At 47.7% G+C, this 25,646-nt stretch overlaps 1 protein-coding gene across 1 annotated transcript in view; it reads left to right on the top strand.

Moving 5' to 3' along the window:
- The window catches only part of ANGPT4 (angiopoietin 4), a 46,145-nt gene that overhangs the window by 8,103 nt on the left and 12,396 nt on the right, over window positions 1–25,646 (top strand). Inside the window, exons 2-3 of the mRNA XM_053394628.1 lie at window positions 18,339–18,494; window positions 19,386–19,507. Of these exons, the coding sequence (XP_053250603.1) occupies window positions 18,339–18,494; window positions 19,386–19,507 (278 nt within the window). The remainder of the gene's footprint in view (window positions 1–18,338; window positions 18,495–19,385; window positions 19,508–25,646) is intronic.

Below are 25,646 nucleotides of genomic sequence, written 5' to 3'. Positions count from 1 at the left end.
TCCTTCCTTTATTCCACAGGGACCCGCGGGCTCTGCCCGACGAGCTGGGTGACTGAGCAGCCTCGCACCTAGATTTTCCCCTGTAACAAACTGGAGGGAGGTAAGCTGATTGATTCAGAGAAGGAGCTAGGAATATCTATCGGGGGGGGCAGCTCTCCTCTCCCTCCTCCCCACTATTTTCTTGGCAGCTGACTCCCTCCGAAATAGGAGACAGCCATGGCGAGGAGAAAAGTCGTCTTCCCTCTAGAGGACCGCTGGACCTCTCGTCTGTCATCTAAGCTACAGCTGCTTGCGTCAGACCTGCAAATAACTCCATCCCTGATTGGGCTGGGACCAGAGAGCGTCCCATAGCATCCGGTGGACAACTGGAAGGAACTGAGTTCCCCGGCAAAGGGGGAGGAATCTCTGGGCCTTCTTCTCATGAGAAATGGAATGGGAGGTTGCAGGGGGGGGTGAATGCTTGTGAGCCCCCGCTCTTCAGTCTGCTTTCCACCACGGTCACTTCAAAATGGAGATTTTGAGCAGGATGCGTTGCGCTGCTTAAATGGCCCGGGGTACAGTCCTGGCATAGGGATTTGCGTAAAATTTGCTTTTTTACAAGCAAAGATGCAGATATAGGCTGACTTTCAGAGGGGAACTGACTCTGCCTCTTTATGCCAGGGGTTAATCAGCGCCCTGGGGAAATTAAATCAAATGGATGTTGATGAAATTATGTGTGGCATGGAGAAAATCGACAGAGAAAAGTTTTCTGCAATTATTTATATTAATTGCCCAAATTATTACAGAGCCAACCAAATTACTTTAATGTAATACAATTTCTTAAAATCAGGTTTCCCGCTCCTGTTGCGACATATGTTTGATACAGTTTTCCTCCCTCATAAACACTAGTATTCATCCATTGAGACGAATGTTGGAAGATTCTGAACATGTAAAAGGAAGCACTTACTTACACTGCCCAGTGTGCTGGGCCCGGGGGTAACCTGAGCAACATGGTCCAGGTCCAGCCCCGAATCCAAGGGTACCGTGATGAGTCAGTCTGGCAGGGCCAAGGCAGGACACGAGGCAGAAAACCAGGCAAGGACAGGTACAGGATCTCAGGTAGGATCTAGCATACAGCAATGTTGCTCCCGCAACCTGGGGCAGGGTCCGAGAGCCTTTCATCTTTGTTGGGGTAGCGGCCAGTCCTGATCCCCCGGCGACTCACCTCCCTGTTTCGCCCAAAGGCAAGCACTCCTCCTACGAGTACTCAGGTCTCTCCTTCTCTCCGACCTTAGTCTCTGCAGCTTGGGAGACGTCAGTGGGTTACTAGACCCAGAGGCCGCCTCAGCCTCCCCTGACCCAACCGGTAGTGGAGCAGCTGTAAGTGATGGCCCAGCTGAAGGCGACGAGGTAATCCCCGCAACTGGAGCCAGGGCAGGCTCAGGCCCCGGACTCGGCCCAGCTGGTGCTTGTTGCAGGGGAACCTGTGCAGACTGGGGCTCTTCAGAATCAGGCCCCAGACTTGGTTCAGGTGGTGCCTGAGGCAAAGGATCCGGTGCAGACTGAGACTCCTCCGGCTCCGAGTCCGAGCCTGAGTCCCAGGCCATCACACCCAGAGTTAAACTATGGAACTCCCTTCCACAGGAGGCAGTGAGGGCCACCAACCTAGATGGCTTTAAAAGAGGATTAGACAAATTCCTGGAGGAGGAGGAGGAGGCTATCGATGGCTACTAGCTGGAGGCAGCAATGCTTCTGAATACCAGTTGCTGGGAACCACAGGTGGGGAGAGGGGTCTTGTGTTCAAATCCTGCTTGCTGGTTTCTCATGAGGGCATCTCATTGGCCACTGTGGGAACAGGAGGCCGGGCCAGATGGGCCATGGGCCCGATCCACTAGCTGGGCTCTTTTTACAATGTTCTGACATTGCATGTTTTGGCCATAAGACGGCATCTCTGAAACCAGCCAGTTTGGATCTCATATTAAAAATAATTTAACTCATTTCACCAGTGCACACACACGCGCGCACACACACACACCTACCTACAACTACCTCTAAAAAAAAGCTGCCAAATTAATTAGGCTCACCTTTGTGATTTATTTTTCTTTTTTTAAAAAAAAACACCAGGTTATACATAGGGCTGCCTTTGAAGACGGTTCAGAAACTTCAGCTAGTGCAGAATTCGGTGACCAGGTTGCTCCCCAGAGCAAGATGGTTTGAGCACATTACACTGATACTGGTCCCACTGCACTAGCTACCAATTAAGTTTCCGGGCCCAATTCAAAGTGCTGGGTTTGACCTATAAAGCCTTAAGCAACTCAGGACCGCAATCCCTCAAGGACCGCCTCTTTCCATATGAACCTACCTGGACCCTGAGATCATCTTCTGAGGCCCTCCTTCGTGTGCCTCCTCCTTGAGAGTTGCAGAGGGTGGCAGCACAAGAACGGGGCCTTCTCTGCAGTGGCTCCCTGTCTGTGGAATGCTCTCCCCAGGGAAGTTCACCTGGCGCCAGGCAAAAACGTTCCTTTTTAACCAGGCCTTTGGTTGATCTTATTTACATCCAACACCCTTTTATAATGTGGTTCTTTTGGGGGGGTTAAATTGGGTTATTGCTTTTGGTTTGGTTTTATATGTTGTGGTCTTGTTTGTGAACCACCCTGAGACCTCTGGGTATAGGGCGGTGCATAAATTGAATTAATAATAATAATAATAATAATAATAATAATAATAATAATAGTAATAGTAATAAATCTCACTGATAAAATAAAGCTGTGTGAGTTTAACAAGTACAGTCATACCTTGGGTTACAGACGTTTCAGGTTGCGTTTTTTTGGGTTATGGACCTGCCAAAACCCAGAAGTACCGGAACAGGTTACTTCCAGGTTTCGGGAGTCGTGCATGCTCAGAAGTGCTAAATTGCGCTTTGTGCATGCTCAGAAGCGCTAAATTGTGCTTTGTGCATCTGCAGAAGTGCCAAATCGCAACCCGCATGTGCACAGACGTGCCGCTGCGGGTTGCAAATGTGCCTCCTGCACGGATTACGTTCACAACCTGAGCATCCACTGTACACAAGACTGCCCCTACCAATTTGGCTTGGGACTTGTTGCTGTTAGTAATGTTGCTGTTAGTAAGCTGGGCGGCGAGACAGGGAAATTAAATGCATCCATGCCCTGAGCCTCAGAATCGTTTTAGCTCTGAGCTGGCCCTGAGCAGTCCCTCAATGGAAAATAGTAGCCCCTCTTTGAAGGTCCGTAGCCACATTAAGCTGAGGACTCTTTCCACGTTCCTCTGGAAGAGTATCTTCTTGATACTGGACGTCTGGCTGCTCTCTTTTGTGTACACAGCTGCACCGGAGGCAGCTACTGGGAAAGTCTGGCTGACCCAGCAACGCTTTGCAAGACGAAATGTACACAGAGCACAGGGGTAGAATAGCAAGGAACTACTGCCTGAGCCTCCAGCAACGACCACGACTCCTTTCTTCCTCAAGAGCCAAATGGTCGGATCCGAGTCAGGATTGCATGCGTTTCACAAATCCTTGCATTAGATTCGCTATCACAGAATCGTGTCTGGCACAGAACCAGGCAGCGTGAGAATCATAGCTGTCAACTTTTCCTTTTTCTTGTGAGGAATCCTATTCGGAATAAGGGAATTTCCCTTAAAAAGGGGGGAACGTTGACAGCTATGGCGAGAATGCCGGATTCGCTGAAATGAAATTTGTAATATTTTCACAGCATTGCAAATTTCAGCAAATGCTAAGGTGAGGGTGTCTGCTGTTATTTATTATTTTATTTATTCCACAAAGTTCCTACACTTCTTGAAAGGCTTTTAAAAGAAAACAACTTAAGGAGGTTTACAAAACAGATAAGACAATAAGAAAAATTATGAACACAAATTTAAAACTTTGCGGAAATTAAAATAATAGTAGACTAGAAACAGATTAAAACTCGCATTAACTTTCTAAATATCTGGGTGGGCTTGTCTAAACAAAAATGTTTTACCAGGCACTGGGAGGAATTCAGGGAAGGTGCCTGCCTGGAATCAATAGGCAGGGAGTTCCAAAGGGCCACACTAAAATATCAAGAAATTTATACATTTGTTGTGGTGACTGTTACTATTTTTATTATAGTAAGAGCTGTTTGACAGTGAACCGACTCCCTCGGAAGGTGACAGAATCAAATTCATTACAGGTTTTTAAATGTAAATTCAATGGCCATTTGTCATAGATGCTGTAGTTGACGCGGGTAGCACTGTGGTCTAAAACACTGAGCCTCTTGAGCTTGCCGATCAGAAGGTCGGCGGTTCGAATCCCCGCGACGGGGTGAGCTCCCGTTGCTCTGTCCCAGCTCCTGCCAACCTAGCAGTTCAAAAGCACACCAGCGCAAGTAGATAAATAGGTACCACTGTGGAGGGAAGGTAAACGGCATTTCCATGCACTCTAGTTTCCATCATGGTATCCCGTTGTGCCAGATGCGGTTTAATCCTGCTGGCCATGTGACCCGGAAAGCTGTCTGTGGACAAACGCTGGCTCCCTCAGCCTGAAAGCGAGATGAGCGCCGTAACCCCAGAGTCGCCTTTACTGGACTTAACCGTCTGGGGGTCCTTTAGCTTTTTTAGCTTTTAGTTGACATTCCTGCACTGCAGGAGGTTAGACATGGTGATTGTTGAGGACCCTTCCTACTCTACAATTGTGTGATTCGATAAAAGGGTTGTCTCCTGCACCTGTGTTTTGCAAGGTGGCCATCTATAAGTAGGGACGCGGGTGGCGCTGTGGGTTAAACCACAGAGCCTAGGACTTGCCAATCAGAAGGTTTGCAGTTCGAATCCCCGTGACGGGGTGAGCTCCCGTTGCTCGGTCCCTGCTCCTGCCAACCTAGCAGTTCGAAAGCACGTCAAGGTGCAAGTAGATAAATAGTTACCGCTCAGGCGGGAAGGTAAACGGCGTTTCTGTGAGCTGCTCTGGTTCGCCAGAAGTGGCTTAGTCATGCTGGGCACATGACCCGGAAGCTGTACGCCGGCTCCCTCGGCCAATAAAGCAAGATGAGCGCCGCAACCCCAGAGTCGGGCACAACTGGGCCTAATGGTCAGGGGTCCCTTTACCTTTACCATCTATAAGTCCTGAAAACATGGGCATACCACACCCCCAGTGATTTGACCAGGTAGAGCCATTTTCACCCCTAAAGACTCCAGGATTTGGAGGTTAATCGGTGTGCAGATTTGGTGTTGGTGGGTTGCTTGGGACCTCTAACGGAGAATCCTGCAAACCACACTAAACTTCAACTCCCAGGGTTCTTTGTGGGAAGGCATGGCACTTAAAGAGGCGCATCAGAGCCAGTGTGGTGTAGTGGTTATGAGCGGTGGACTCGTAATCTGGTGAACCGGGTTCGCTTCCCCGCTCTTCCACATGCAGCTGCTGGGTGACCTTGGGCTACTCACACTTCTCTGAAGTCTCTCAGCCTCACTCGCCTCACAGAGTGTTTGTTGTGGGGGAGGAAGGGAAAGGAGATTGTTAGCCGCTTTGAGACTCCTTTGGGTAGTGATAAAGCGGGATATCAAATCCAAACTCTTCTTCATCAAGCTGAGAACAAATCTGTAGTGTGCCGAAAGTCTCTGGCTATGGCTAGGTTTGCATCGCTGTCCATTTAAAATGAGAAGCGATGCATGCTGAACTCTGAGGCTCTGGGCTTCCTGATTGTGGCTTTGCAGGGAACCTGAAGGATTTCTCAGAGAAGGGGGAGCATCTGCTCTCTCCCCCCCCTGACCGCCTCTCCAAAAGACCCGTGTCCCCATGACCCCCATGCCACAAGGCTCCTCTTCCAAAGCAGGCCTGTTTTTCATAAATCCAGCTGGAAGCACTTAATGGGACCTGTTTTCTTTGGATTCTGGTCCTGAAAAAACAACTCTGTTGCAGGCATTGGGGGGGCAAGCGGGGGGGAGGAGGGGGTTGTGAAAGAATTGGAAAATGTAAGAAAAATATTGGCCAGGCAGTTAAAGGGAAAGTTCTGCCTGCCTTCACGCCATGATATCTGCCTGTGGAGGCCAGCGGTTATTATGAAGGAAATTGACAGCGTTGTTGATAATAATAATAATAATAATAATAATAATAATAATAATAATAATAAATTTTATTTATACCCCGCCCTCCCCGGCCAGAGCTGTGCTCAGGGCGGCTAACATCAATAAAATTTCAGTAAAAACATAATAAGGAAAGAAAACCAATTTAAAATACAGGTTAAAATGCAATTTAAAATGTTGTTGTTGTTGTTAGTGCATATGCAGAGTGCTCCCCCCCCCCGATGGATAAATCTGTCATTTGTGATTTCTCCTGGTTTCTCATTTTTCCAATCTTAAATTCAGTTCAATTTCTTTTAATCCTCATGTCAATCCAGCAGCAGTTAGTGAGAATTTCTTCAAATAACTAATAGGCACATTTTGATTAATAGGCACGTTTTCCCCAAGCGATTCCTCCAAATATAATGTGATCTTCAATCATTTATATCTGTTTGTATGCACGCTTCCCCCCAATATCTGTGTTTTTGTACACATTGGCTGGTTGGAGAACTGCATGGCCAAATTCCAAGAGGAATCCCAATTTCAGAGGATAGTTGCACCTCCATTCATGGACAGTCATACCTCGGGTTAAATGAGCCTCAGGTTGAGGGCTTTCAGGTTGTGCTCTGCGGCGACCCGGAAGTAACGGAACATGTTACTTCTGGGTTTCGCCGCTCGTGCATGCGCAGACGCTCAAAATGACGTCATGTGCATGCGTGAAAGCGGCAAATCGCGACCCACGGACGTGTAGACGCAGGTTGCATTTGCTTCTGGATGTGAACGGGGCTCCGGAACGGTACCACTGTACTGGTTCGAGGGTGCGAATTAGGCAACTTTGTCATTAAAATGTAAACAAAACTGAATTTCCTCCCATCCCTAACACACACACACAGACACACACACATAAAGCGAGTGTGTACACCATGAATATTGATGCCATAAGAAGCAAGAGGCTTGGCTGAGGACACATTCTGGATCATGTTTGCTCGTTGGAGTCTGGCAGCCTTAAACTATCTGTTTGTCCCTGCCATTGCCACACTAACTTCTTAATTTGAAGATAAACAGGCGGCAAATTAAGACCCTATAGGACTCCCCCAGCCTTCTCCACCAAAGGTAGCCAACTTTGCAGTGGTGTGGCAAATTCCTTCCTTCAGTGGAAGAGGGGAAGAGAAAGAACGGTATTTGGAGGAGAGAATCCTCCATCTCTCCTTTGTCTCCACCCTCCCTGAATTTCTCTCCCTCCTTCCCTTAAACTGCTGCTACGCTGCACATTTCAAGCAAATCTTTGGAAGCTTCCCAGGGACAACGAAAGCACAGATCGGTCCTGCCGTTCCCAAAATAACGAGGCATGTGCCCGCGACCCCGTCCCGTTCCCTCGCTGGCACTTTTGATGGTTTTGAGTTTGTTATTCTGGCTTTGTCAGAAATCAGGGCGACAGGGCCTGGGCTTCGAGTTCCTTTCTGAACTCGATGTTTTGCATTGCGGGAGAGATTCAGTTTAGTTGAAAGGAAAACATGGGGAAGGGGGGAGAAAGCGAAAAATGAGGAGGGGGGAGCAAAGGATCTTGTGCGCTTGGCAATAGGCAGCCATGATTAATGAGAGGCTGCGGAGAAAGTGAATTAGCAAGTTGTCCATACGCTCCCCCCAAACTCACTGGAGTGGTTTTTAAGAGATAGCTACAGTTTCTGCAGAGCTACTGAAATATACTCAGAGTCCTGTAGTGATTTCATGCTCTTTGTTGCAGCTTGTAAAACAGCGATTGAATTGCCCCCCAAATCTCAGGCTTTTATATGCAGTCATACCTCTTGTTACGTTTGCTTCAGGTTGAGCGTTTTCAGGTTGCGTCCCGCGGCGACCCAGAAGTAGCGGAAAGGGTTACTTCCGGGTTTTGCCGCTTGTGCTTGCGCAGACACGCAAAATCACATCATGCGCATGCGCAGAAGCGGTGAATCGCGACCCATGCACGATGTGGGTTGCGTTCTGCTCATGTTGTGAATGGGCCTCCGGAACAGATCATGTTTGCAATCAGAGGTACCACTGTACATGATTTACACAACAAATCCCGTCTGATTGGCTGATTCTGCTTCCCTCCTGGAGCCTGATTGGTCTTTTCCTGCAGGCCAATTAGTTGTTGCATTCTAGGATCCAACCAGCCTAATAGGCTGATTAACTTCCTCCTGGAGCCTGATTGCTCTTTTCCTGCAAGCCAATCCATTGTTGCATTCTAGGATCCTACTTGCCTATTGTTCTAGGATCCAAGCTTAGTACAGCGGTACTTTGGGTTAAGAACTTAATTCGTTCTGGAGATCCGTTCTTAACCTGAAACTGTTCTTAACCTGAAGCACCACTTTAGCTAATGGGGCCTCCAGCTGCTGCCACACCGCTGCAGCACAATTTCTGTTCTCATCCTGAAGCAAAGTTCTTAACCTGAAGCACTATTTCTGGGTTAGTGGAGTCTGTAACCTGAATCGTATGTAACCTGAAGTGTATGTAACCTGAAGCGTATGTAACCCGAAACCCAGGTACCACTATACATAACAGCTACTATCAGTCTTGATGGAAGGAGGAACAGGCTGGGAGATGGAAAGCAATTTGGCTCAAATCCAGGGCAAATAACTGCATTGCACCTCTCGGAACTGAGTAGACTTTGCTGCTTTTCTGCATGTTCCTAATGCTCGGGGTCAGGAACTTTTGAGACTTTCTAGTATGGAGAAAAGCCAAGTAAGGGGCAACATGATAGAAGCTGATAAAATTATGCACAGCATGAAGAAAGGGGAGAGAAAAAAACTCTTCTCCCTTTCTCAATAGTAGAGCTCGTGGATGTGCAATTTGCGTGGCAAGTTCCCACCCCCACCCCAGTGGAAATAAAGATACATGACACAATTATTTAAGGTTAATGGGCTAAATATGGCCACAACTTTATTTGGTTGGTTACAGGTGATGAGCGGTATTGGCTTAGGCATTGGTCCTAATAGACTACCCGGCTTCAGCCCGTCCGCTTGAAGTCCAGGAAGGGTTAACCACCAGTAGGGGGAGTCCTGCTGATGCACATCAACTAGGAACTCCCCTGGGGTCACCAATTGGGGGTGTGCCTTAGGCCCTCACCTCCTTAGGCTTCGGACAGGGCCACGCCCCCCGGAATCCTTTATCGGACTACCCTTCCATATGCGGGGCAGGTGATGGCGCTTCCTCCCCTCTTCCATCTAAAGATCAATACCAATGCCTAACCACCAATACCAAGAAAGTTGTGATGATTTGCTACGAGGTAGGCAAAAACCAAGTGGCTGGTGCCGATTTGCCAAGTGGAAGAATTCCTACTAGGCCCCTCAACGGCCACCAACCGAGGTCCATAGCAAGGTCAAGGAACGAAAACCTTATAGGGCGGGGAAAACAGGAACAGCTGGTATGCGGGAAAAGAGGGAGATCCCCGGCCGCACTTGCGTTTAAATCGGGCAGGTCATGCCCCCAAAGCCAGCTGATTGGCTGGCCAGGGGGGTGACGTGGCCGGGGATTCCCCCAATCGCGCGGGGGCTGGGCCGTGACGCCCGCAATCCCACCTCCTCTGCAGGGCGGAAGAGGCTTAAGCTGAATGTGGGGAGATTTAAGACAGATGAAATAAAGCAGCACATCGTCATACTGTGGAACTCCCTGCCACTGGAGGAAGGTGGCTACCAACCTGAGTGGCTTTAAAACAGGATTGGTCCACTTGGAGCTCCATCTCTGAAAAGGTAGGGATGGTTATGGGGTTGCGGTTCCAGTGTCATTCTGACTACAGTATATGCAATTTTGCCTTTACGCACAATCCCCCCAGAATGTAACTCCCATGTAAAACACAAATGTGGTTCATAATTTTCCCCCATTTTTAAAAAATCTTCTGGGCCTTTTTATAACACACACACACACACACACACACAGGAAGATCAGATTTTCATTTATGGATTCTTCCTCTTTCCCCATTTCCTGTGTTAATCCTGCGGATCTTGGAAAAAGCCTTGGATTTCTCAATGAAACTTCCTCCTGCCCCCAGGGAAAACATCATATCCCACTGGGTTCAGCAGGAGCAAAGTTTCCATGTGAGCTGGAGCAAGCCTTGCCGTGCATGACCAGCAATTTTGGCCGGTGGTCATTTGCTCTCAGAAAACCTCCCCAGTCTTGAGATTTCAGATTCTGAAGACCCTGAAAAGACTTAGAAATGTCGTCATTTGATTTATATTGGCTGAATTGGAAGACTCAGGACAGACGAAATACGTCTTCACAGAGAGCAATCTTCAACTATGGAACCCCTTGTCACAAGAGGCAGGGAGGGCCACCAATGTGGATGAGACAAATTCATGGAGAAGATGACTAACCATTGATGGCTACTAGCAGCAGAGACATCACCTTGCCAACAAAGGTCCGTATAGTTAAAGCCATGGTTTTCCCAGTAGTGATGTATGGAAGTGAGAGCTGGACCATAAAGAAGGCTGATCGCCGAAGAATTGATGCTTTTGAATTATGGTGCTGGAGGAGACTCTTGAGAGTCCCATGGAGTGCAAGAAGATCAAACCTCTCCATTCTGAAGGAAATCAGCCCTGAGTGCTCACTGGAAGGACAGATCGTGAAGCTGAGGCTCCAAGACTTTGGCCACCTCATGAGAAGAGAAGACTCCCTGGAAAAGACCCTGATGTTGGGAAAGATGGAGGTCACAAGGAGAAGGGGACGACGGAGGACGAGATGGTTGGACAGTGTTCTCGAAGCTACCAGCATGAGTTTGACCAAACTGCAGGAGGCAGTGGAAGACAGGAGTGCCTGGCGTGTTCTGGTCCAGGGGGTCACGAAGAGTCGGACACGACTAAACGACTAAACAACAGCAGCAATGGCTCTGCTCTGCCACCACAGTCAGAGGCAGCAATGAATGCAAGTTGCTGGAAACTACAGGATGGGAGAGGGTTGCTCTTGTGTTCGAATCCTCCTTGCATGGTACCCACAGGCCTCTGGCTGGCCACTGTGAGAGCAGGTTCATCTTATGTTTTTATGAACGGATGACACGATGGAAATCACGGTCTCCTTACATCCCTAAGTACAGGGATGTGAGGACAGCATCACAGCAACACCCAACTATCAAATTAATACAATTTCTACAGACTTCTACAGCTTAATCACCCTTTATGGGCTGTTTCTTTGTATTCATCAGGACAGTCTGTTGAATTGCACTGGAATGAAACTTGACTTGAGCAGACTAATCCAGTTAGCAAGTTTGTCAAGAAAAGGAACTCAGAGTTCCTTCTGGGGTATGTATTAAAAGGACAAAAAACAAACAAAACACTCACTTCTGACCCTCTATTTCTGTCTTTCCTCATGCTGGCCTCCCTTATTTGGGTCACTTTCCTGTAAAGCAATCCAAGCTGTCATTACACATTTTATCCCTCTTATTATCTACAGTTGGCTTAATTGCACACCATGTTCCCCGTTCTAAAACACGGCGCAAGGCTCTCACTTCTGAATCATTGTGCTCTGCATGTGACAACGGCGTGTAGATCCAGACACGGCTTTCTTTTCGGTGTACATCTGATGGCAATCTGCTTGCAAGAGCAAATCAGCTATTTGTTGGAAGTCAAGGATCACGCAACTTAAGGGTTAATCATCTTGATTTGAAAGCCAACTAGCTGAGAGGGAGCTGTGTGGAGGTGTTGGTTAGCATCCAAACAAAGTGACACTGAAGAAGCACATGTTCTGATTGGCTCTGTAGTTCCAAGGGAATTTTCCTCTGTATGTTTGGTTGAATGTCTCCTTGCAAAACAGGGAGGTGAGTCGCTGGGGGATCAGGACCAGCTGTTACCCTGACAAAGATAAAAGGCTGCCGGACCCCGCCCCAGGTTGCGGGAGCAACATTGCTGCATGCTAGATCCTGCCTGAGATCCTGTACCTGTCCTTGCCTGGTTTCCTGCCTCGTATCCTGCCTTGGCCCTGTTGGACTGACTCCTAGCAGAACCTTCAGATTCTGAACCAGTCCTGGACCACATTGCATGGGTTACCCCCGGGCCCAGCACACTTGGCATAACGTTAACTTCCTGTAAGAGATTTCCTTTCCTGACCAGGAGGGAACCCCAAGTCTGGTTTGCCAGTGTGAGGACAGGAGGCCGGGCTTGATGGACCACTGGCCTGGTCCTTCTTATGCTCTAACATCAAGCAAACGTTCTGGAAAATATTTGCGACAAACAAGAAGCAGTTCACACTCAGTCCTGATTAATTCAAGCCAGCTGCCTCTACTTGCTCCATTTTTTGCTCCATTTAACCAACATTAGACATGCCCCTTTCCACAAGAAAATGGGAAGCCAAGCTGCAGTTGGTGGGCATGTTGTTTTGGGTATTGTGTTCCTCCCAGCCTCGACCCGTGACCACCCCCCAACCTCTGCTTGTGTTTCCTGTACTCAAATTTGTTCATTTTCATAAACAAAACTTTTGCCGGGCAAAATTGGAGGATTAACGATGTGACACTAAGGGGAAGTCTCCAGAAGCCGTGGGGCTTCATGCTGACATGTTCTCTCCAGATATTACCCTCTGCTCGACAAACGGCTCCTAATGTGCCACGCAGATGATGTAGGTGACGCCACACATTTGAAGGATTGAAATATTTCTCTCCATCATTCCAAACACCTTTTGAGGAGTCCACCCCCAAGCTATTGCTAAGCCCTCAGCTTTCAACAACCCACAGCAGAACATCTGTGCACGTCATCACACAAGGGAAGTGGCTGCAAGGGAGTTTATTGTGGCGTTAAGAGGCAATATCTGAGGCTGAATCCAGATGTCTGTTTCCTGCAATCCAGCCTATTAAATCACCATGGTGAATGATAGAGAATGGAAATATATTGGCACTGCTAGAATCTTTGTTTTCGAGGTTACCAGCATGAGTTTGACCAAACTGCGGGAGGTAGTGGAGGACAGAGGTGCCTGGCGTGCTCTGGTCCATGGGGTCACGAAGAGTCGGACACGACTAAACGACTAAACAACAACCAGAATCTTTGTGTTACCACCCCTTGTGGTGGGAGGCTGAATTGCAGGAGTTCACCTTTTTAGAGAAAATGAGCTTGCTCTGCCCATTCAGGTTGACCAATGGTGCTTTCTAGACAGGGAGGGGCTTCCTTCTCCACCTGAACCTTGCTCTGGCGCAAAGCTTTTCCTTTATTCTGCTTTCTCCCCTGGCTCTGCTTTACCTTTGATCCTGCCTTATCCGTTCTGTCCACTGGCCTGTCTCCTGGTTCAGCAGCTCCTGCGAGGGCTACCCATAGCTCAGACTGACTGTCCTCTTCTCTCTTGGGATATTCCAGGTCATCCAGGGAAGGGCATATGTTCAGGACAAACAGCTATTATGGACCTATGGTACTCCATGCCTCAGGCTCTTCTTATTCTAATTTTTTTAATAGTAATTTTTATTTTGCTTTAAACAAATACAGATAAATATAAACAACCCAAATTACAAACGAAAAATCCTTAATAATAATAATAATAATGAAAAAGCTAAACAACTACAAAAAAAATATCAAAGTACATGGTATAGAACATAAGTCATTATGGGAAAGAAAAAAGAAAAAGGAAAGAAGAAGGAGAAGGAAGAAAAAAGGGGGGGATGAGCTAAAACACAAGAATGTTCGTCTAGCGTACACTTCCATCAAGGTCACAACAGATCATTATTCTTATCGATTCTCTCTATCTGCATTCCATAGAATCCCTCATCTTGGTATCAGGGAACATTTCCCTTTGCGGTATCATTCTAAACATAACCAGGTCTTTCTTGTTGAGCCCTTATCCCCTAGATGCCTCGGGTTCTTCTTATGTCCTTAAGCTGGGGAATTAACCATCAGAAGAATCGTGTCTAACAAAGTTGCTGTGTCCATAAGTGTGTTGCAGAAGGAGGGGAAGGGGTAAACTTGGTGCTGGGGTTTATTATGGGGCTCGGTTTGACCTGCCCTTCATGGATCGGACCTAGTCCTTTGAAAGCCATCTGCATATGTCTTGGCATTGTCAGGAACATGGCTCATCTGAGCGCAGGGGAAGAGTCAGACTCAGAAATTGAGCTAAGTGAGAGAGAGAGACCGACTCTGCAGATGAAAACTGGCTGACACAGCCAAGAAGGGGTAATTTGTCTGTCCCCCCCCCCCCCTTCCAGAAGATGACACTGTTAGCTCTCAAGGAGCGGGAGAGTTAGGAGGCAGCCAGAGCATTGCTAGGCAACCAGCAGATAAGCAGAGGACTGAGAGTGTGTCAAGTGGAAGTAGGGAGGTAGGAAGGCCAGCTTCTCAGTCCCCGTTTTAGGAGATTGGATAAGGTCAGAGGACAACTGTAGGGCAAGAGGGGAAGGGCGGGAATTTGGCATCCTTCCTGCTGTGAAAGGGGTAGAGATTCAGACTGGCCGATGCGAGCAGGCGAGAAGCTGTGCTCTGGATGTTTTAAATAAATGCACATAAAACTGCCGGAGAGTCATTACTTCTTATCGGGGCTTGCTTGCCTGCCTGAGATCATTACAGGCATCTTGTGATGCAGGAAAACTGGTCCTTCACACCCAGAGACTCCTAGTTCAAGGCCTGGTCTCTCCGCAGTAGGAATCTCTTTCTGCTATGTTCTTGCTTCAGGTGCCTCAACAGCCTGTATTCTGAAGTCCCCATTTCCCTGTCTCCCACAAGTCCTTCCAAAAACAGGGGGCACCTGGGATGTATCAAATTAACCAAACATTTGATTCACAACAACCTCTCCTAAAAATAGGCCGGTTTTGGGAAACTCATCTCCCTGGTGGCTTGAGAAAGAGGAAGGGACATCTGACTTTCATCTGCGTCCTAAGCTTGAGGCGTCTTTCCGTTTTTCTCAGTGACAACTCGCGGATGCCCCTCTCTGCCGCTGCATCTTCTTTGCCCTCAGCCAGATCAGACCCAGATGCTTAGCGGGACTTTGCTGGTCAGCTTTTAGATGTCACGATTCAAGGCAAACCCCACCTAATCCGCATTTTCTGAAACAAAATGGGAACTGAAACACAGCCCTTCTGCAAAATTTGCCCTCCAGCATCCTGTTCTCTCAGTGGCCAACCAGATGCCTTAAGGAAATGCCGCAGGCAAGGATTCAGCCCAAGAGCTCTCTCACATCTTGTGGTTCCCAGCAACTTGTTTTCAGAAGCGTTTAGTTATCGTGGGTAGGAGCCATCGACAACCTTTTCCTTCCTGAAATTGTCTAATCCTCTTTTAAACCCATCACTGCTTCCAGTGGCAGTGAGTTCCATAGTTTAACTCAGTGGGTTGTTTTTTTTTTCTTTAAAAAATGTTAGGGGTACTCTCATTTTGGCTCAAGAAAATCACCATTTTATAGTTCAAATCGGGGAAAAGCAAATGGACAAAAGTACAAAGTTTCACAAAATGTTTAGGGGTATGTGTACCCCTAGCAAAAAGCACTGATGACAGGAATTGGACCTTGTGGTGTTTGCCCTCCCAGGTGTGTGACATCATACTGGGCTCATAAGGAAAGGGTTTTGTTGTTGTTGTTTAGTCCTTTAGTCGTGTCTGACTCTTCGTGACCCCCTGGACCAGAGCACGCCAGGCACTCCTGTCTTCCACTGCCTCCCACAGTTTGGTCAAACTCATGCTGGTAGCTTCGAGAACACTGTCCAACCATCTTGTCCTCTGTCGTCCCCTTCTCCTTGTGACCTCCATCTTTCCCAGCATCAGGGTCTTTTCCAGGGAGTCTTCTCTTCTCATGAGGTGGCCAAAGTATTGGAGCCTCAGCTCCAGGATCTGTCCTTCCAGTGAGCACTCAGGGCTGATCGCCGAAGAATTGATGCTTTTGAATTATGGTGCTGGAGGAGACTCTTGAGAGTCCCATGGACTGCAAGATCAAACCTCTCCATTCTGATTAAACAATTTGACTTTTGCAAAAGCTGTTTTTAAGATTGTGTGTAATGTATTATTATGAAAAAGCAGGTAATGTTAAATCAGAAGGATTTGCTAAAATAACAAATTAAAATAGAATGCAAAAAGGGAGGCGAGAGGAAGTCAAAGGAACAAGTTAATGAAAGGACATTTTGGAAAGTTTAATTTTATGTGCTGTTTTTTTTTTCCTTTTACGTGTTTGATTGTTCATCTTTCTTTCTTGTTCCGTATTTTTTCCTTTTTGTATTTGTGTAGTGTGTAGTGGTTTTTGTTGTTATTGTTATTGTTATTGTTGAGTTTATTGTTAAAACCTCAATAAATATAAATTTAAAAAAACAACAACAGCCAACTGCACCATCAGAGCTGTTATTTGTGCTGCATACTTTATCCCGGAATTGATGTGGCTGGGATTCCATATTCCTCGACTCCAAGCCAGCAACTGCGAGCAGTCCATCAAGCGTGTGATTTGCTCAGTTAGCAAGCCCTTTAAACAATGCAGTTGAAACTATAGCGGATTGATCACAGCAATTATCTGATTAAGGCTGGCTCTCCCCTGAAGCTCTTTCAGCTAAAGGCTTGGAATAGGAAGTGCTTTAGAGGAAATGACATGTTTATTCTTACCCTGCCCCGAGCCATGCGGAATGGTGTTGGCGGATCCCAAGGGAGAGACGCACACAGACCTTTCCCAGCTGCCGGCCAGTTGGAGAAGGGGGAAGAGGAGGAGCAGGAGAGGGAGCAGGGGCCGGGGGCCGGGGGCCAGTGCTTTTTGCCTTATTTTCATCCAATATATCAGGGCTTTGGGGGCAAAGATTGCGTGTGCCTCACAACAAATGCACAGTTGCTATAGGGAATCCCGTGTGGAGTGCTCCTGTTCAGGGTGCTGGCCAGCCATGCCCGTTTCCCAAATACTCCATTCCATTCCCTGCCCCGCCCCAAATAGACACTCGATATTCCGTGCTCACTGAGCATGCTCAGTCTTCCTGGGGAAGTTTTTGTGAGTTCCTCCCCTCAATAATAATAATGATGATGATAATTTATTATTTATACCCCACCCATCTGGCTGGGTTTCCCCAGCCACTCTGGGGAATACAATAACCTATTTAACATTAAAAGCTTCCCTAATAGTGCTGCCTTCAGATGTCTTCTAAAAGTCTGGTAGTTGTTTTTCTCTGACATCTGGTGGGAGGGCATTCCACAGGGCGGGTGCCACTACCGAGAAGGCCCTCTGCCTGGTTCCCTGTAACCTCGCTTCTCACAGCGAGGGAACCGCCAGAAGGCCCTCGGCACCGGACCTAAGTGTCCGGGCAGAAGGATGGGGGTGGAGACGCTCCTTCAGGTCAAGTGATGCTGTTTGGGCTATAATAATAATAATAATAATAATAATAATTTATTTATACCCTGCCTATCTGGCTGGGTTTCCCCAGCCACTGTGGGCGGCTTTCAACAGGATATTAAAAACACAGTAAAAGATCAAACATTAAAAACTTCTCTAAACAGGGCTGCCTTCATACGTCTTCTAAACGTCAGGTAGTTGTTTATTTCCTTGACATTTGATGGGAGGCTGTTCCACAGGGCGGGTGCCACCACCGAGAAGGTCCTCTTGCTGGTTCCCTGCAACCTTGCTTCTCGCAGCGAGGGAACCGCCAAAAGGCCCTCGGCGCTGGACCTCAGTGTCCGAGCTGAATGATGGGGGTGGAGACACTCCTTCAGGTATACTGGGCCGAGGCCATATATGATGATTCACACTGAGACGACAAGTTCACTGTTAGTATCTAGGATCTCCTTTTCGGAGAGGATAATTCGGGGAAAGCAAATGCCTTTCCTCCCTGCAGGTCCTCCTCCAATTAATCTTTGAAAGAGCCCCTATTTTCTCAGAGAAGCTATCCAGCTCCAACACTGAAACCTGTATGCTGGATGGGAGCAGGATTTTTGCAAGAGAAAATGGGAGTCTAGAAAACGAGAGGGATTTCAGGGACACCATAAACATCCAGCATTTTTCTTAGCCAACATTTCTCAGAGAGATTAATTTTTCCAAAAGCAGATTCCACCCCCAGACTCTCATGGAGGCAGTGTTCCAGGTTTGCTGACAACATGTCGTGACCTCTAGATAACTCAGTATTTTGCCTGACCACAAAAAGCATCCCTGAGCATCATCTTGGTCAAATTGCCCTGGGTTATATTTCTCAAGAACTGCTCCAGATTTGGCACCACTGTGGAGCCAAGAGAATCCAAGGTGCCTCTCTAGAGACAAACGGCACAATTATTTCTTCCGAATGAGTTTCTCAATTATTTCTTACGAAGGAGGAAATGGGGAGGGGGGAGAAAAGGGGCCTTTTTGTCGAATGGGCTGGAGGAAGGCAAGACAGAGGGGGAGGAAAGGTCTTGAGGAGTTTGCCCTTAACGTTTTGACTCCTTCACCTTTAGCTGGAGAGCTACATCCAGATGAATATGAAGTCGGAAATGGTGCAGATCCAGCAGAACGTGGTGCAGAACCAGACGGCCACGATGCTGGAGATTGGGACGAACCTCTTGAACCAAACAGCGGAGCAGACCAGGAAACTGACTGACGTGGAGGCTCAGGTGGGTTGGTGGAGGTTTTCAAATGGGGAAAGAGGGTCGAAGAAGAGAAGAAACAAAGAAAAATTGTTATGTCAGTCTAGATGATACCCTGGTGTCCCTTCCAAATCCGCAATCCTGTAGTTGTGAGGATAGAGTGCATTATTCGTTTATAAAATATATTTATATTTTTTTAATAAATCATTTTTATTCAATTTTTCCAATACAAAATTATACAAATCATACATCTTTTTTTATGATATCCACTCTCTCTTTTTTTTTTTTACTTCCCTCATCCTGCCTGATACTCCTTCCCCATTAAGTTTCATACACATTTCTAAGGTCTTACTTCAATTATTCTTAAAACTAAAGCCTTACTTTACTCCAATTCTAACATTTCTTTTTACAGCGCTTCATTTAAGCTTACAAGCGTTATTTGATTATCACATAATTTATGCATATATTCTGTAAATTTTTCCCAATCTTCTATAAATCTTTGGTCTCGCCGGTATAAAATATATTTATAGGCGGGTGGCGCTGTCGGTTAAACCACAGAGCTAGGACTTGCTGATCAGAAGGTCGGCAGTTCGAATCCCCGCAACGGGGTGAGCTCCCGTTGCTCGGTCCCTGCTCCTGCCAACCTAGCAGTTCGAAAGCACCTCAAAGTGCAAGTAGATAAATAGGTACCACTCCAGCGGGAAGGTAAACGGCGTTTCCATGCACTGCTCTGGTTCGCCAGAAGCGGCTGAGTCATGCTGGCCACATGACCCGGAAGCTGTACGCCGGCTCCCTCGGCCAGTAAAGCGAGATGAGCGCCGCAACCCCAGAGTCGGCCACCACTGGACCTAATGGTCAGGGGTCCCTTTACCTTTATACTTCATTCCAGCTTCAGGTTTTATTCTGTGCCTTGCGCAGGTACTCAACCAGACCTCCCGCATTGAGATCCAGCTCCTGGAGAACTCTCTGTCCACCAATAAGCTGGAGAAGCAGCTGCTGATGCAGACGAACGAGATCCACAAGCTGCAGAACCGAAACAGGTAGGTGTTGTTGCTGTGCAGGTGGAGTAATACCTGGATTCCTGCAGACAGGAGGCGGGCAGGTGTGGAGGACTCCCTGGTCCTGAATGGGGTAACTGTGCCCCTGAAGGACCAGGTGCGCAGCCTGGGAGTCTTTCTGGACTCACAGCTGTCCATGGAGGCACAGGTCAATTCTGTGTCCAGGGCAGCTGTCCACCAGCTCCATCTGGTACGCAGGATGAGACCCTACCTGCCCGCAGACTGTCTTGCCAGAGTGGTGCATGCTCTAGTTATCTCCTGCTTGGACTACTGCAATGCGCTCTACGTGGGGCTACCTTTGAAGGTGACCTGGAAACAACAACTAATCCAGAATGTGGCAGCTAGACTGGGGACTGAGAGCGGCCGTCGAGACCATATAACACCAGTCTTGAAAGACCTACACTGGCTCCCAGTACGTTTCCGAGCACAATTCAAAGTGTTGGTGCTGACCTTGAAAGCCCTAAACGGCCTCAACCCAGTATACCTGAAGGAGCGTCTCCACCCCCATCACTCAGCCGAGACACTGAGGTCCAGCTCCGAGGGCCTTCTGGCGATTTCCTTGTTATGAGAAGCCAAGTTACAGGGAACCAGGCAGAGGGTTCTCTGTTGAATAAATGTGAATAAATGTGTGATTTATTGTTACTGTTACTATCTTCCTTTGGGGGTTGAACCACTATTTTGAATAATACTTTATATAGGCTAAGGTAGAGGGGGCACTGGGGATGAGTTTATGGAACCAAGCGAGCGACGCCCAAAAAAGTTTGGGAATCACTGTATTTACGGGACCGCCTCTCCTGGTCTGCCCCACAGAGGACCTTAAGGTTCATGAATAATCACAGTTTAGAGGTCCCAGGCCCTAATGAAATCAGACTATCCTCCACCAGGGCCAGGGCCTTCTCAGTGATGGCTCCGACTGGTGGAATGCTCTGTTCCATGACACCAGGGCCCTTCAGGATTTAGCTTCCTTCCACAGGGCCTGTAAGACAGAACTATTCCTCCTGGCCTTTAATTTGAATTCAGCCGGATCTTTTATTCCCCTTCATTCCGTCCCCCTCCCCTTTTTATGAAGATTACCCACTTTGGGATCCCACGGCTAATTATCCCCTGGTCTCCTCGCTGGCCCAAATAGGACTAATTTAGCCAGCTAGCCTTGGTGATCATCAAATGTTTATTGGTTGAATTTCCCCCTAAATTGATTTTTGAATTCTGAATTTATTGTTATTCACATTTTATACTGTATTTTATGCTGTTTTCTGTTGCATCAATTAAAATTTGTGTTTTAAATTTGTTGTTAGCCGCCCTGAGCCCAGTTTTCTGAACTGGGAAGGGTGGGGTATAGATAAAAAATTATTATTATTTATTAAAGCAAATCATTCTCTCTTTCATTAGTTGCTACAAAAACATTCTCTCGGGTAAAAGGAATCTCCAGTTTGCTAATCCTATGAGCCAAGAACCCAGCAGGGCTTGGATGATTCCCTGTCCAGAAATGTACTCAGGAGGCTTTGAAATAAATCTATCCCCAACTGCAATTGGCTCGCTTCCTTATCTCAGTCTTGCTCTCCTGGACTGCAGATCTCAGCTTCCCAAGAACTGAGTTTCTCTTCCCAGCCATCACTGTCCATGGCTCTGCTGAGATGTGAGGACCTCTTGGTTTCTCTCTAATTCCAGCAGTGTTGTCCAACGAAGCACCTCGTTCCATTAGGTCACTAATGGATTTGTTGGCTGAGGACCAATATACGTTCCTGTGGATTTTGCTGCTTGGTTCCCAGAAGATAAGGAGCAAAGGATAAAGCGAGTTCCATTGACTGGGGATGGAGGGTGTGCAAGTTCTCAAAGTGGTGCAGGATCCAGCATTCGTTCTGTAGAAATAATGGGCATGACTAAGGTCAGTCCATTAATTTCAGTGGGTCTACCCTGACGCGGGTGGTGCTGTGGGTTAGACCACAGAGCCTAGGACCTGCTGATCAGAAGGTCAGTGGTTCAAATATTCCTTAAACTAGAAATCAAAATTAAAAGCTATATGGAGTCACTTTGGAGTGACTTTGGTTTCCATGCTGCAGTTCCCCTCCATTCTTGCGAAGGATTCAAACTGTGCTGAGATCAGAGATCGTTGCATCCCGGCCAGCTGGCTTCCCAAAGTTTTGGGGGATGATTTCTCTTGCAACCGCAGCGCTTTTTGGATTGTTCCCAAGACGCGTTTGCCGTGCCAAACTGTTATGAAAAGCCAATTTATGGCCATCTCGCCTGGCCAAAGAAAGGTGATAGGGGCAGCGGGGAGGGGAGCCAATCATGCAGCACCAATATGGCGCAGAAGCGTCACGAGAGAAGTTGTCTTTTTAAAAAATGAAATCCCTGATGGCTGCAAAAATAAACTGATGAAGTGCCTTGTGATGACAGCAGCAGCAGAGGCAGTGACAGAGTCGTAGAAGTTGCCTGTTCCGGCCTTCGTTGCTCCAGAACACATGCACGCACTCTCTCCTTGGGGGACGGTCTCTAAAAATGGCATGCATGAGAACATACAAAGAGCCCTGCTAGATGCTCGGTCAAGCCAAAGGCCCATCTAGTCCAGCATTCTGATCTCACAGGAGACATTGAGATGTTCGTAGTGTTAACGGAAAAATCTGAGGGCTCCCTTGGACAAAAACAAAGACACCAACCAGGATAACTTGGAGCAAAACAGCAGCCTGTAGGCTTGGCCTTTATTGATCTGTTGCAACAGGGTGCTCCCCTCACCCGCAGGAGAGAGGAAGGACACAGAAAAATGGTGTGCAAGACCTTATAAAGACTTTTGAAATTCCCATCCTGTAGATCAAGCCCAACCCCCAGAAACATCATACAAACATCACAGAAGGGGTGTAACCTAAGACCACCCCTCAGATACATACATCACAGAAAGGAGGGGTTGAGGGAGGAGTTGTGGTGGTAACCTGAGTGTCCTGTCACCTGGCTGGTTCCCCCTTTCCCCCTCCCCATGAGTACTTTCCAGGTGACAGAGGGGAGTTTGCAGTTTCCTGCCCCCAGAGGGAAGAGCTGATTATTGTCCTTTGTTCCAGTCCTTGCTGAATCCACTCCCATATGCAAGTTCTTTGTGACCTTGATGGTCTTCTGTCTAGGACCATCAGGGTTGGCATAGCAACTGGGCAGGGCTCCTGTGGATGTGCTGGTATGCTCAAGGAATTATGGCTGGCCTGTATCAAACCTTCCCCATTTTGTAGTCCTTCCTTCATGGAGTAAAATAAAAGTGGAACAGTGCAAATCTGATGTAATTTTCTATGAATTTATAACAGAAGCGTAGCATATGTAGTGTGTGAGTGTGTGTGAAGTTAGTACAAGCTGAATGATTGGGGGGGTTTCCTGCTACAGTAGGAAATCTGCAAGCAGGACCTGAGCACAAGAGCCCTCTTTCCTCCTGCAGTTTCCAGCAACTGAGATTCAGAAACATTTCTTTCTCCAACTGTGGAGGCAGAACAAAGTTGGCATGGCAAGCAGCAAACGATAGCCATCTCCTCCTCCATGGATTTGCATGGCGAGTTCCTGCCCCCAGTGGAAATAATGACCCATGACACAATTATTAAGGTTAATGGGCTAAATATGGCCACAACTTTATTGGTTACAGGTGATGAGCGGTATTGGCTTAGGCATTGGTCCTAACCGACTATATCCGGCTTCAGCCTGTCCGCTTGAAGTCTGGGAAGGGTTAACCACCGGTAGGGGGAGTCCTGCTGATGACATCAACTAGGAGCTCCCCCGGGGTCACCGCTAGGGGGGTGCCTTGGGCCCTCACCTCCCTAGGCTTCGGACAGGGCCACGCCCCCCGGAATCCTTTATCGGACTACCCTTCCATATGCGGGGCAGGTGATGGCGCTACCTCCCCTCTTCCATCTACAGAGCAATACCAATGCCTAACCGCCAATACCAAGAAAGTTGTGACGATTTGCAACGAGGTAGGCGAAAACCAAGTGGCTGGTGCCAATTTGCCAAGTGGAAAAATTCCTACCAGGCCCCTCAACGGCAACCAACCGAGGTCCATAGGAAGGTCAAGGAACAACAACCCTATAGGGCGGGAGAGTGGGGAAAACAGGAACATCTGGCAGGCGGCAAAGAGGGAGATCCCCAGCTGCGTCCTGGTTTAAATAGGGCAGGCCACGCCCCCAGTGCCAGCCGATTGGCTGGCCAGGAGGTGATGTGGCCGGGAATCCCCCCCCCCAATCATGCGGGGGCTGGGGCCGTGAAGCCTGCAAATCCACCTCCTCTGAATGGCGGAAGTGGCTTTGCCTAATCCTTTTTTTTTTTAAGCCATCCAAGTTGATGACCATCATTGCCCCCTGGGGGAGCGAGTTACAAGATAGGAGATTCGAACTAAACATCGATAATAACTTTCTGGCAGTAAGAGGCGTTCAACAGTAGAACGGACTCCTTCAGAAGGTGGTGGGCTCTCCTTCATTGGAAGTTTTTAAGCAGAGGTTGAGTGGTCTTCTGTCAGGATGGCCATCATAGAATCATAGAATCATAGAATCATAGAATCATAGAGTTGGAAGAGACCACAAGGGCCATCGAGTCCAACCCCCTGCCAAGCAGGAAACACCATCAGAGCACTCCTGACATATGGTTGTCAAGCCTCTGCTTAAAGACCTCCAAAGAAGGAGACTCCACCACACTCCTTGGCAGCAAATTCCACTGTCGAACAGCTCTTACTGTCAGGAAGTTCTTCCTAATGTTTAGGTGGAATCTTCTTTCTTGTAGTTTGGATCCATTGCTCCGTGTCCGCTTCTCTGGAGCAGCAGAAAACAACCTTTCTCCCTCCTCTATGTGACATCCTTTTATATATTTGAACATGGCTATCATATCACCCCTTAACCTCCTCTTCTCCAGGCTAAACATGCCCAGCTCCCTTAGCCGTTCCTCATAAGGCATCGTTTCCAGGCCTTTGACCATTTTGGTTGCCCTCCTCTGGACACGTTCCAGTTTGTCAGTGCCCTTCTTGAACTGTGGTGCCCAGAACTGGACACAGTACTCCAGGTGAGATCTGACCAGAGCAGAATACAGTGGCACTATTACTTCCCTTGATCTAGATGCTATACTCCTATTGATGCAGCCCAGAATTGCATTGGCTTTTTTAGCTGCCGCGTCACACTGTTGGCTCATGTCAAGTTTGTGGTCAACCAAGACTCCTAGATCCTTTTCACATGTACTGCTCTCAAGCCAGGTGTCACCCATCTTGTATTTGTGCCTCTCATTTTTTTTGCCCAAGTGCAATACTTTACATTTCTCCCTGTTAAAATTCATCTTGTTTGTTTTGGCCCAGTTCTCTAATCTGTCAAGGTCGTTTTGAAGTGTGATCCTGTCCTCTGGGGTGTTAGCCACCCCTCCCAGTTTGGTGTCATCTGCAAATTTGATCAGGATGCCCTTGAGTCCATCATCCAAGTCGTTGATAAAGATGTTGAATAAGAATCTGTTAGCCGTGATTCCTGCCTTGCAGGGGGTTGGACTAGATGACCCTTGGTGCCGTTCCATCTCCACATGCCCAATCAGCATTTAACCGTCTGCATGTTGATTGTGTCTTCTTCTTTGGCGATCCCTCGTAGCCGAGTAAGATTGTCTTCCATGAACACGGTCTTAACAGTGAGTCCATAAGTGACTGTGGAGGCCAATTCTGGATCCACACGTCCTTCCACAGTGGGGACATTGCTTTCCGGGAGGGAGTTGATCATGGTGAAGATTTGCCAAGCATGCTTTCCTCTTAGCACGTTTCTCCCTTTTGTCCGGAGTTCAATCATCTTCAAAGTGCATGACACCTTTGGTAAAGGTTGTTCTCCAACTGGAGCGCTCACAGGACAGTGTTTCCCAGTTGTCGTTGTTTATACAGTGGTATCTCGGGTTAAGGGACGCGGGTGGCACTGTGGGTTAAACCACAGAGCCTAGGGCTTGCCGATCAGAAGGTCGGCGGTTCGAATCCCTGCGACGGGGTGAGCTCCCGTTGCTCGGTCCTTGCTCCTGCCAACTTAGCAGTTTTAAAGCATGTCAAAGTGCAAGTAGATAAATAGGTACAACTCCAGCAGGAAGGTAAACGGCGTTTCCGTGTGCTGCTCTGGTTCGCCAGAAGCGGCTTAGTCATGCTGGC

This window comes from Podarcis raffonei, chromosome 6, assembly GCF_027172205.1.
Source record: "Podarcis raffonei isolate rPodRaf1 chromosome 6, rPodRaf1.pri, whole genome shotgun sequence".
NCBI lineage: Eukaryota > Metazoa > Chordata > Lepidosauria > Squamata > Lacertidae > Podarcis > Podarcis raffonei.
Note: the sequence above shows the minus strand (reverse complement) of the source record. Positions and strands in the feature narration are given on the sequence as shown.